The sequence below is a fragment of the Lytechinus variegatus genome, chromosome 5, assembly GCF_018143015.1.
Source record: "Lytechinus variegatus isolate NC3 chromosome 5, Lvar_3.0, whole genome shotgun sequence".
Taxonomy (NCBI): Eukaryota; Metazoa; Echinodermata; class Echinoidea; order Temnopleuroida; family Toxopneustidae; genus Lytechinus; species Lytechinus variegatus.
In genome coordinates this window covers 17,154,246-17,166,636 of record NC_054744.1, presented here as the reverse complement: position 1 = coordinate 17,166,636, position 12,391 = coordinate 17,154,246, and the positions used below count along the sequence as shown (strand labels likewise).

The 12,391-nt window shown below is 37.3% G+C and overlaps 1 protein-coding gene across 1 annotated transcript; it reads right to left on the bottom strand.

Annotated features, from left to right (window-relative positions):
• Nucleotides 1-1,101: 1,101 nt before the first annotated feature.
• LOC121415600 (amiloride-sensitive sodium channel subunit alpha-like) lies at nucleotides 1,102-12,088 on the bottom strand. The gene is made up of 10 exons (XM_041608874.1): nucleotides 11,629-12,088; nucleotides 9,851-10,563; nucleotides 9,231-9,343; nucleotides 8,387-8,550; nucleotides 6,718-6,925; nucleotides 5,979-6,051; nucleotides 4,573-4,630; nucleotides 3,777-3,853; nucleotides 2,877-2,952; nucleotides 1,102-2,383 (listed from the first exon to the last, which is right to left on the bottom strand). The coding sequence occupies exons 2-10, from the start codon at nucleotides 10,537-10,539 to the stop codon at nucleotides 2,225-2,227; spliced, it is 1,617 nt and encodes a 538-aa protein (XP_041464808.1). The 5' UTR covers nucleotides 10,540-10,563; nucleotides 11,629-12,088; the 3' UTR covers nucleotides 1,102-2,224.
• Between the last annotated feature and the right edge of the window lie 303 nt (nucleotides 12,089-12,391).

Below are 12,391 nucleotides of genomic sequence, written 5' to 3'. Positions count from 1 at the left end.
TATAGTGTCGAAAATCTGTCTATCTGACGGTCAATCGGATCGGGCTCGCCCTAGCTACTAACCGTCTCTGTGGTCTAGTGGTTAAGGCACCGGCGTTCAAACTTGGGGGCCCGGGTTCGATTCCCGGCAGAGACATTTTTTCGGCATCACCAATTTTTCCAAAGGGTAGATAGCTCTGGGGAACCTTGATTTAAACTACGCCTACCATTGTTCTCTTCATCCATTTCTTACAATATTTAAATAAAAAAGAGTTGCCAAAAGCTGTTGTACATGTATAACTTTACACATTTGTATTTCTTCTCCCATATGTGTACTGTATCGGAGTAATAGCTTTGATCCAGCTGAGGCATGGCGGCTTGTCATTGTTCAAAACTCACCTTCACCCGACAAAGGAATATATAATTGGTATAGTGTCGAAAATCTGTCTATCTGACGGTCAATCGGATCGGGCTCGCCCTAGCTACTAACCGTCTCTGTGGTCTAGTGGTTAAGGCACCGGCGTTCAAAGCTGGGGGCCCGGGTTCGATTCCCGGCAGAGACATTTTTTCGGCATCACCAATTTTTCCAAAGGGTAGATAGCTCTGGGGAACCTTGATTTAAGCTACGCCTACCATTGTTCTCTTCATCCATTTCTTACAATATATATATATACTATATGTAGGCCTATTATGCCGTTGTGAATGTTACCATATAGCAACAGAGGACGCTATACCAATTTAGAGAATTGTTGTTAAAGTTATTTTTAATGCCAAAATAATTTATCGCTTGGTTGACATGGTAGAATGGAACAAACATAGAGAGACAAAACAAATTATATTCTAATACATAGGCCTATTCATCTTTTAAAAAAAATATTGGGTGAATTTTTACCACCACAAGGGTAATTATGTGTCCAACCAACATTGGGCATTTCTTTTGAGTATTTTTATCTATCCAGTGTCAGATGAAAATTTTGTCCATACTAAAGTAATTGCTGCTTATGTTTTTAACCTTTCTGGACAATGTGCTTCCCGCATGGGGTAAAATACTGCCCAAAATTGGTTGATCACATTATTACCCTCGTGGTGATAAAAATATTACCCAATGTTTTTTACAGTGTAAATACTGAAGAAAGTTGACCTCAAGGACGATCGAATGTTTGCTGACTCTGTCTACCATTATGCCATAATTCAGAACTCCCAATGACTACAAACTCTGGTTTGAAATTGTGGCTTAACCCGTCTATCGGTAGTCAAATAATATATAACACACAACTCTCTATTACATCAATTTTGTACTTACCATTCAATGACAGTCTGTGAATTATAATTTAGTTTTAACTATTAAATTGTGGAAGAAGAGCACAATGAGAATATAAATGTGAATTAAAATCTTACTTTTAAACGAATTTCTAAGCTCAGTTCCTAGCCGCACTATATCATGGTGAAATAGTATAAGTAATATTGTTTCACAATACTCTAAATCAGTTTGATACGGAGGGGGGGGGGGAATAATATCAAATTTTTCGAAGAGCGGATTCCTTAAGATTTGGATTATTAAAGACAATCACAAGGAAGAGTAGCAATAAACTCCTATACATGATTAAGGTCACAATAAGGCAAGAAGATAAACTTTTGTGGTATTGATCGTATATTAACAATTAATAGCCACACTTGGTGGCTAGATGTCAGAAAGACTTATTTGTAGACCTATGGTCTCAAAATATGTTGATTTGGGATCGATGAGCAGGTTTAAAATGCCATCATATTGCTTTGGAATAATATAACGCCATTGTGATGGTACGCTGGTTCCTAACACACAAACATTCATTACCTCTTGGGATTCACACAGTAAATGTCCGACTATTGTCAAAATTTGTATATTCTGACAAAGATGGGCTTTCTAAGAACCAATATTGCATCGGCTCCATAGCAGTTGCTAAAAAAATGTCTGCTCTGTTTGGCTTTCAGTCACGAAGACGTTATGCAGAATATTTTCTCTTTTTCACATGAGTCTCAGAGTTTCTTGAGTCAGTCTTCATAATCGGAAAAGGGGTTGACAGCTGGCATGGAAGACATCAATTTCCACACTCCTTACCCTGGTTGTACAAACTGGATCCTCAACTAAATTGTTCAATGTTGGTAAGAAGAGCTAAAACGATATATCAGATCTGTCTGGTTGCGGAACAGAAGATTGGTCAGTCCGATCTTGATCAGATGGATATGTCTTTGGAGACAACGATCTGTCAGGCTTTAACTGGATATACCTGATCGCGAATGAAGAGCTTGAAGAAACCGATTTTGCATATTCTAAGGAGAAGGAAGAGGACTTCAAAGACACTGATGAATGACATTCCTATGTAGAGACCCATGAGACCACCAACACTACCAAGAACACTCGGGATCTGAGAAGTAGATATGAAATGAATGAAATATATATTACAGCGCTTGATACCCAGTTTCTAATCGATTTACAGGGATCCTGGCATCCCGCACACATATGCTATTTCTCCACTCCTTGGGGGACATTCCAGCGAGAGTTACAAAGACTCAAATGCTAGGCATACTACATAGGCTATCACATCATATCAGGTATCCATTTAATACCAGGGTGGAGAGTGGCAAAGTGTGGATTGATGCCTTGCCAGAGGAGGCTATATGCGGCATTCACATAATAGAAACGCAATATCTGTTTTTATCAATAAGTCCTACTCCTTTTAACACCATGCCTTTATTGTCTCATGCTGTATTTTATAACCGAGTTGTTTTTTTAATTAAAAAAAGACCTTTTTGTTTCTAAATGTTTGATAGAAAAAGGTTCCAAGTTTTCATGACCAAGCCACAGTCATGTAGTATGGTAACGTGTCAATCATTTAAGAAAACTGTTTATATACTCACTGTATAAACAGGAACCATTTCAACAAACTCGTAGTTCAGGTCTTCATAGAAGATCTTCATCCTTATTAGGTTCTTACTGTAAAGAAAGAGGTACATAAATGAAGATATGAATTTAAAAGTCGTGCTATACATATAATGGTTTCTGTTTCTGATATTAAAACTCCCGGAGGACATGCAGGAATTTGGAAGGACAGCTTTATTCATGCTGATATAATTCCAAGCTGGCATAACTAATTACAAAGGAAACCTTTTACGTCTAAGTTAATCAGGAATAGATGCTTGATATTGTAGACGACAAAAATTACTCTAGGGTCTTTTTAACAAAGTGGAGACAATGACAGAGCGGGGATTTGAACTCACAACCTTGCGATTATGAGTCCAATGCTCTAACCACTAGACCACACGACCCTAAATTATGGTCAAGTTAATAAAGATATCCCATCCGTGGATATTATGATGAAGAGCTGAAACGATTCATCTCCGCTTTGTGCGTCATATCAAATATAAAATGTTATCAATATCATGGATCGAGTAGTTGATGACGTGAGGTAAAAATTGAGGTAAATGCGGGTTGATAAAACTGCCCTATAGTGTATATCACTTTGGGCTCAGCTCGTTATTGCAGATTCCAGTATTTATAGTGACTCGGGAGTTCAGTATATCAGAATAAAGGTTGACAGTGGTAGCTTATTTCGTATCCATGGATGGAAGATGAGCTAATAAAAAAAATAAATAAAGTAGATATCATGAGTAACTAAGAGTTTCACAACCGGTCACTGTCGCTAAATATTAAAATAATTACTATATTGATTATTATCATCATTATATTGATCTGTGTTATTGTGTTCCTGGAAATGAAATGATGTGAAATGAAAAATAATGAATTGATTTTCTACGAACCTGCTTAGTGCACTGCTTGATAATATTCGTACTGCATTGCTATTTGAAGATGCGTTCAAACGACGTAGAAGATGCTCCTAAAAGAAATGAATAGTTGTAAATAGTAAATTAGTGAATATATCAATAACTTCAAATAAAAATCTCTTCGAATATAAATATGAGTTAATAAATAAAATAGAGAAAATTAAACGAGAAGTTTGTGACGTGGAAATGTCATAAGAAAATTCGAATCACAAGTTTGTTTACGATGTTCAGATTCTATTTTTATTTCGAAATTTAAGGAGCCCATATAAGGACGGAGGAAATTAAACACTCTCCTCGAGCGCAGACTTAATTTTCAGATAGCCTATGCTGCATGTCTGTGACACGAAGGATGATTATAGTTTCAATTTGTGAGCTTTAAACAAAGAATACCGTTATAATGTTATCTGCAAAGGTTTTAATCTGGATGCTCTCATATTCGGTCAGTGACTTTACATCTTCCTTAGATAACTATCCGAGTAATGGGGACCGTTTCATGAACGTCGTCAGCACTGGAAAATGTCAGTTCTCCTACATTTACCACAGTAACAGTCAGAGACCCCCTTGATATTGGACTTTACAAAATCCAAGCTTTGAATTTTACTCATACTGATGGATGGTGCCATAGTATACTCTGTGAATTGCCATCGTCATAATTCGATATATGATAAGAAAGAATAAAATTGTGTTTCAAAACAATGTCGTTCCTTTATAACTGCAACTTTACTGTTTGTATCACTTGTCACTCTTCAAATCGAAAAGGACTCATCTTTACCTCGTATCGTTCTGAAGGCCATAACAGAGAGGATGCACTCTTGACATACTTGGTTTCCCTGGAAGATCAATGGAAAGAGCAGAGGAGGTTAGACAAAGGGGTTAAGGGGAGTGGTAGAGAGGGGATCAAGGAAAATAGAAAGAAAGGAAGAAAGGAAAACAAGGAAAGAAATGAGGAAACAAAGAAGTGTATGTGGAGTTAAGATAGGGAGTAAAATATAGATGTATACAGTAAAAAATAAGATGGAGTTATATCACATTTACATATACTTCAAATAATATTGATTGAAGTACAACTCAGAGTCCGATCATTATGATCGTCAGAATAATCTTTAGCATATAAATTATATGGACATTTTTAACGGTTTAATATGCTCTCACTGTCATTATTAATTATACACGTAAAACGCATTGTTTATTCACTTCACAGTGGCAACTGTACATGTATATAATTATGGGGTCGAGTTTGTAAAAGACCCTTTTTATCAAATAAAGTTATTAAGACCGTTATATTCTTGTTACAGTGAAATATTAACTTCCGTTGTATGAGGGAAAATGTTCCAAATCTAAATATTTTTTCTTCAAATTTTGGGGACACATTCCCATTCAGTGCGTTTGATTTTCAACTCGAGCGCCTATTTTTAAATAGATAAAGACGATTGACTTAGAAATACCTTTAGAGGTTCTAAAGCTTAAGAGAACACCGGTTCTTATTCTGTTTGCAAATTGGATGACCAAAAGGTAATAAGACAAAGAAAATCGCAGCACGTGTACACCATACTGACAGTCGACTGATCGAAGATTAGTGGTGGTTTAATCGAAACAATTCTTCATCGTATCGATTGTAACTACAACACCAAAATAGTTTAATCAATTTTTCTAAGGACGTAAAATGCATTACGAGCTTTTAATATTGCGCAATGTAATCACTATGTCTAGCAACCGACATAACAATTGATAAACCTCGCTATTGAAAGTACTCCCTCTTTTTTTTTCAAGTGGACTCCTAAGGAGACCATCCAATTGAACTAAGAGATCCTATATCCAGTCCATATACGCGGACATAATGACTAAATGAAAATTGATTTTTCACAATTAACTTTATTCGGTATGGATATACATTCACATCTAGAAAATTATTCTTTAATAACGTATGGAACTTAAAGTTGTATTATCAAAATCAAATATTCATATTCATTGTATACACACGATTTATTCATTTTTGTTTCATTATTTTTGTTTCAATATGTGGATACTTTAAGATGATTGAAGACTGACGTTATTTCATCATATAAAATATTTGAAATAAATGATATCGTCTTACTTTATTAATTTACTTTCATTTTTTGTAGTAAAATTCATATATTTGGAAATACTTTTGCAAGTATAGGTGTAATAAACACTTACGTGCACGGTGAAGGACAGACACATGCTAAGTCATCGTCAAGGTACCTCTCTTCAACATACTGACGACACCATTCTGAAAAAAAAAATACGCAAAAATAGAAGGAATGATACGAGAACAGATAAAACAGATGGAAAATGAAGAGATGGTGAAAAATGAGAATATAAAAGCACTTTGAAATGTAATGAATGTTATTGAATACGTAGGCCTTACATGTTTGAGAAATGAAAATTCGGAGATCGAAAAAAATGAAAATCGTCAATTATGACAAATGTGCAGAAAATTTGTTTATGTTTGAAAAAATAAAAAACACGTTTTAATATAAAGATTTTTCCAATAGCAAAACATTCGTCACGGGCATCCAGACTGAGACATAAGAACAGAGGATTGAGTCATCAACACTTTTGTCCAACAAGTTATCAGGTCCGACAACTTTCTGTGATTTTGATTGGCTGAGAAGCACTGTCACTATGGTAACTGTCTGATGAAACGGGAATCGTCGAATAAAACGTCCGACACGTACTTTCATGAAACGCTCCTCAGACAACAATACAACTATGATCACGATGATGGTGTCAAGACAATCGTAATTGTATTATGATATAATAAGTGAAAACTTGCGCAAGTAGCGCTTAGGGATTGACGCCATCATCAAAAAATAAAACCACAAAAAAGGATTCCAACAATGATTTACACAAATATTGGTTGCATTAGCCGAGTTTAGATACAATGATTACTTACGTTGCGTCGCATTGAGCACATCACATGGCATTCGATTGGTGTCGAAGAATTGGTTGTCGACACACCCACAGAGCTGATGCATGTGGCGCTGATAACACATCTTTTTACACGCTGACAATGAATAGGTGTAGTCGGAGGAGGTAAAGTTAGTTCCACCACCGTCAAGAGTACAATTCGTGTAGTATCCACCAAGACGTTTGATGTATTCCTAAAATATTGGGAAAATAATTCAAGTATTTATCAGAACTGTTTTAAAGTTTACCTCCTTGACTGTGAATATGGGGGCAGTTACGGATAAAAAGGGGGGGAGGACATCCGGCACGCCCCCGCCCGCCCCTTGAAAGCCATAATCACAATTTTTTAATGTTAATATGCCGTTCTTACACAAGTGAGCCCCTTTATTTTGATCTATATTTAATGGGAATATGTCGTCCATACACTAGTGACGACCTTTTTTATGATTTTATTTATTTATTTTTTGCTTGTTCAATTTTACGTGGAAACATTGTGTGTTTTATTCGCTTGTCTAATTTTCCTCGGGAAAATGTGACCCTTTTCAACAATCCCTGATCCGCCCTTGTATGGGTGTATGTGTAATCATATTGAAGTCCACATGGAACGTGAATCGCAATCAGGGTTCCAGTTTCCAATCATTTCTTCTGTTGCCTCGATCCATGCAGTATATTCCACAGGAGTATATATAAATATTTCTTGGAATAAAGCAATCGGATCAAAACCGTGGCAAGGATTCCATGCACCAAAAAAAATATGGTTACATCAAATAATAAAAGTCAATGAGCTTGGGTTTATGTCACAGTCACAACCAAACCAATTCCAGGCCGGTAAAACCATTTCAAATGGAATATAATTGTTTAGGTTGAAGTCGGTTTTGTTTTGTGCAACTGAAGAAGAAGCATGAAGAGTGTGTTTACATGAAACATAAAGATCTGGTCCCACTGGCCGAAGGACACAAAACGTATTCATAAAGGACACAGCAAAATTTCGCAGATAATAACGGACATGGAACGTTTCTTGCTCGTACATATTGCGGATACCGGGGTCATGCAAAATTTCGGAGTGGTTTCATCCGTTTTTATCTGCTCCAGACAAAGGACAAATGAGCGAACAATGAAATTACAGTGGACGGATGCTCAATGGATATAGAGCGTATGAAACACTATGCAAAGAGTACACAACGGATAAAAAACGACGGCAAGACTTTTTTCCCTTTTACATCCTCTCTGCATCCGTAAGAGCAGTGCGACCAATCCTTTACATCGTACAGGCGGAATTTTATCCGTTCTATAACTTTTTGCGCGGATGAAATCACAGTGAACGGATTCTCGATGGATATAGAGCGTATATAACACTTATACAATGAGTACACAACGGATGCATAATGTTTTCTAACGGATGGCTAGATTTTTTACGTTTTATAGATCCACTTTGCATCCATAAGTGAAGTCGGACAGGGTCTTAAAGTAATGGCTGAACAAAATAATTGTAGCTCAGGTACTCTGGTACCAAGACAATTTGAAAGCATTTCGCCTAGATTATTTGCTAACGGCTCAATCTTTATTGCGGATGAGGGGCGTTCATTCTAGCACCTTTAGCTCCTTCCGCACGAATATTTTGGTTTAAATGAAAAACAGTAGAATTTATCCAATACCTGACGAATACCGATTGATGTCTCTTGTCCAGTCGACAACTCCAGAGCGTCATCCTCCGGAAACGGAAACACATCAGGGTGATGAATGCTGACCTTTGCCCCCGTGTGGGGAGAAAGGATTCCCATGTACTCTGGTTGCTCGACGAAAAGCGTTAGATGTAAACCTAAAAAAAGAAAGTGACATAGATAATAATAGGGGAAAATATTAAGCAAGAAATAACCAATACTTTGGAAAAGTAAATATCTAGATAAAATTAAAGAATCATGTTGAACATGCTAGAGAGGCACATATAAAAGGAAAATTGTAGATTGGAGTAATTTAATAAACTGATGTATGTTTTGATTCATCCAGGAAAGTCAAATATCGATGGAAAAAATAAATCTATTCATCTGGAATTACTTGTTGAAGCAGAGGACAGTTTCACGTCCGATCCGGGACGCTTCTTCAGCTCCTCTGAATTGGAAATTCCTCGACGTCTTTAAGACAATAACATCGACGGTGCTTCGGCGCCAATCGGCAACAACGATTTCCCGCCAATTCAGAAGAGCTGAAGAAGCGTCCCGGATCGGACGTGAAACTGTCCTCTGCTTTAAGTAAGAAAAAGACATTAGATCAGAATATCACAATATTGCAACTCAGAAAATCTTGTATATTGAATACACTTACACCCTGTAGGCAAAACAAAACAAAGATGCGACTCATGGGATTTAAATCATGATCGCACTTGACTGTAGACCGGTGCTTAAAATTAACTAGACTTTTCTCCACAATCGTCCATAGTGTAAATAGAGTAGGTGTATTTCAGAAGAAAATGGCGGATGGATCAGACGATAAGTCACTTACCACTAAGTCCACCAGTTTTACCCGTGGTTCTGGTCAGATTTGCAGGAGACAATGCCGAGTTGAATGTAAAACAATTACCGAAGTAACGATTCTGCCAAACGTAAAAATCCTGACTGAAATACAAAACAATCATAGACATACAATATTGATAAAGGAATAATAATTGAAATGCGAATTGCGAAAGGGCACATGTTATCAGCTGTCAGAGTTTTCAACATTACGGTGTTTGAGGGGGTGTCATTTACATGACAATGTAAAATTACAAACTTACATACATCAGACATTATAGTAATGGAATTCAAAATAGAAGAGAGATGATTTATACTAGTTTTTGCGCAAGCCTTTTTTTTAATGTACATGTAAGCTCAGTTGTTTGTGATATTTACACTTCGTAGTGATCATTGACTGCCTTTGTAGAAATGAGTTTTACTACGACACATTTAGAATCGGAGTAAGATCGCCAACTCGATACTTATGTTCCTCAAGAAACTGGACGGTCGATGAGGGGTCTCATTTACTTCATATATTACTCCGCCTCCTTCGTTTGTCAAGTTTGTCAAAATAGTCATTAAAATGTCGACATTATGTCGACGCATAATATCTCTATTCAAAGAGCTTACCTGATATTACACTGACGTCTATCGAAGGTACACTGCAGTATGAAATCTTCAAGCTGATGACCGTAATCCCTTAACTCTGACTGTGACGGGTTGACAACGTCGACAAAGTCACTGTAGTCGTCTGCTCTCGATGCCATATAAAACCCAAGCCAGTCATTCTCGTCGCTTACTGCGTCCCAGTTATCAGCGTAATACTGGAAATCGGAATCCTCGGAAGGATTGTACCAAGAAAACATATCATAGTTTATCGACTCAGCTGGACTTCGCTTCTTCCTATTCAAACTACTTGATTCCTGGTAAGCATTCACGAAGTCGGAGGAAAACCACCAGGAGTAGTCGTAGTCGGCTCCGCTGATTCCGCCATCGAGAGAGATCAGGCCTTCGAATCGCGTATCCACCAGCTGCGAACGCCTCATCATATTAGCATTGCACACGGTCACTGCCGGGAAGGTCAGGCTGGGTCTCCCGACGATGTCGATCTTCGTCGAGTACGGCCACGTAAGAAAATCGTTAATGATAGCGACGCCTTGGATGATGAACACGACGGAGAACCCGATGCAGATTAGCAACCAGCAAAATCGGTAGGGTATGTTTTCTTTATTGATGACATACTGGATGCCGTGAATCGTCGTTTCGTTGCCAAAGTCGGTCAGGGATTTTCCCAAAGTGTCCTTTTCCCGGTCTTTCATCTTGTTGATCACTTGAAACTGAATCTGCAAGGTCGAGAAAGACATGATGATATAGAACTGTTCACATAATCCAAACGTTATCGACAACAATCTGGAAACTACAAGGATCCCATCTTGGTAGAGACTTCATGAAATTGCCATTGGTTTGCATACCACATGCCTAATGTAGTTACTTTAGAATGAGATATTGCAACAAATATCTTGCTACATGATTTGATCTTAGTATTACACCTCAGTCATAAACAATATGTTCATTAACAAGTATGTTTATATAGGACCAATGTGGCAGCTTTATTAATCATTTGAATAGAGGTATATTATAGTTTATACACCGTCATAAATGACTCGAATCATATTTCTTAAATTAGAAATGTCGATACAGCGATTATTTCTAGTTAAGTAACTCTTTAGATAAAGAAATGCGTAATAATATACACTGTAAAAAAATATTGGGTAAAATTTTCACCACCACGAGATGGTGTGTCCGACCAATTTGGGGCAGTACTTTTCCCAATGCGGGAAGTTGTCCAGTACGGTTACAAAATAAGCAGCAATTACTTTAGAATGTGCAAAATTTTCATCACACTAGATCAATAAAATGCCCAAAAGAAATACCTAATGTTGGTTGGACACATAAGTACATTCATGGAGCACTTTTACCCAATACTTTTTAGAGTGTAGTTTAAACAAAATATTAAACAAGGCGTCTTCTTTCATTATCAGAGTGCAATAATAAATATGACCCACTTACACCTTGGTGTGAAATGAAAGTTTCTACTAGCAGTCATTCCCTAATCTTGAACACCAATCGACTCCCATTTTTTTAATGTAAATTTCCTTTTCATCCCCCGATTGATCATAGTTATTAAACCTTTTAACAAGCGAAATAACATTGGGAAATTAAGAGTGCATGCATGCATAACCAACGAAAATACCGAAAAAGATTCAACTTTGGATCTTCCATCTGAAAATTCAGGATGACACCGCGCAAAATGTTCATGTTGTATTGGTGATATATATTGCACTTAGTACTCGAAAAATGCAATATAAACGTGACGTTATTGGAAAAAGAAAACGTTGTATACTCACCTTAAACTATATGAATATTATCCATTTTAAACCAATAGCCTTTATGTCGATGACATAATCAAAAGAATTGGAATTATGTCCTTTTTGATACCAAAAAAAGAGGTTTGCTCGTCTAAACCAAGTTTCGGCCATTAAGTTTGTAATGTCCAAAAGCACTACGTCACCTATGTTTGCAGAACATATTCGGTCCAATGCCTTAACCATGTAAATAGTCCGACAGTGCAGTCATAACAGTTTCGAGAGGAGGGTTTTCTAAGGTCTCCTATTGTTGGAGATTTGCCGGTCCTCGACCAGCCCGGGATGTCTTTGTTACTTTTGTGTGGAGGATTGAATCTTTGATGATGTGCCAAGCTAAGAAATCGATATTATGTCATTCCGTCTGCATGTCTCACGTTGCAACCTGGTGGTCAATGTCATACCAGAAGTTGATGTATCATGGGGATGGAGTCGTTCAACCGACGTTCACAGTATTTGGGCACCTAAAGGTGATGCCCCCACCCCCCCTCTCTCTCTCCCTTCTCTTGTGCAGTATACAATCGCTTTCGACGACAACAGGCATGACAAGAGGCAGCTACATTAACGACATCACCTCACCCATCACTACCACCACCCTGTTTCTGCATTTGATTCCCCCTTCTTTTATTACTAAACTCTCCATATCATGTCTCGATATATCATGTATATAGGCCTACTTGCTCTTGCGATTTTCATTTTTGAAAGAAAAACTGGGAATGCTTTAAATTGTATCTTTGACATGGAGTTT

Excerpts from the sequence above, each read along its gene's own strand:
- LOC121415600 (XM_041608874.1), bottom strand. The coding sequence starts at position 10,539 with ATGAAAGACCGGGAAAAGGACACTTTGGGAAAATCCCTGACCGACTTT. Across the intron at positions 6,052-6,717 it reads TGTGCTCAATGCGACGCAAC|AATGGTGTCGTCAGTATGTT; the intron begins GTAAGTAATCAT and ends TTTTTTTTTCAG. Across the intron at positions 3,854-4,572 it reads GGCCTTCAGAACGATACGAG|GAGCATCTTCTACGTCGTTT; the intron begins GTAAAGATGAGT and ends CATTTCTTTTAG.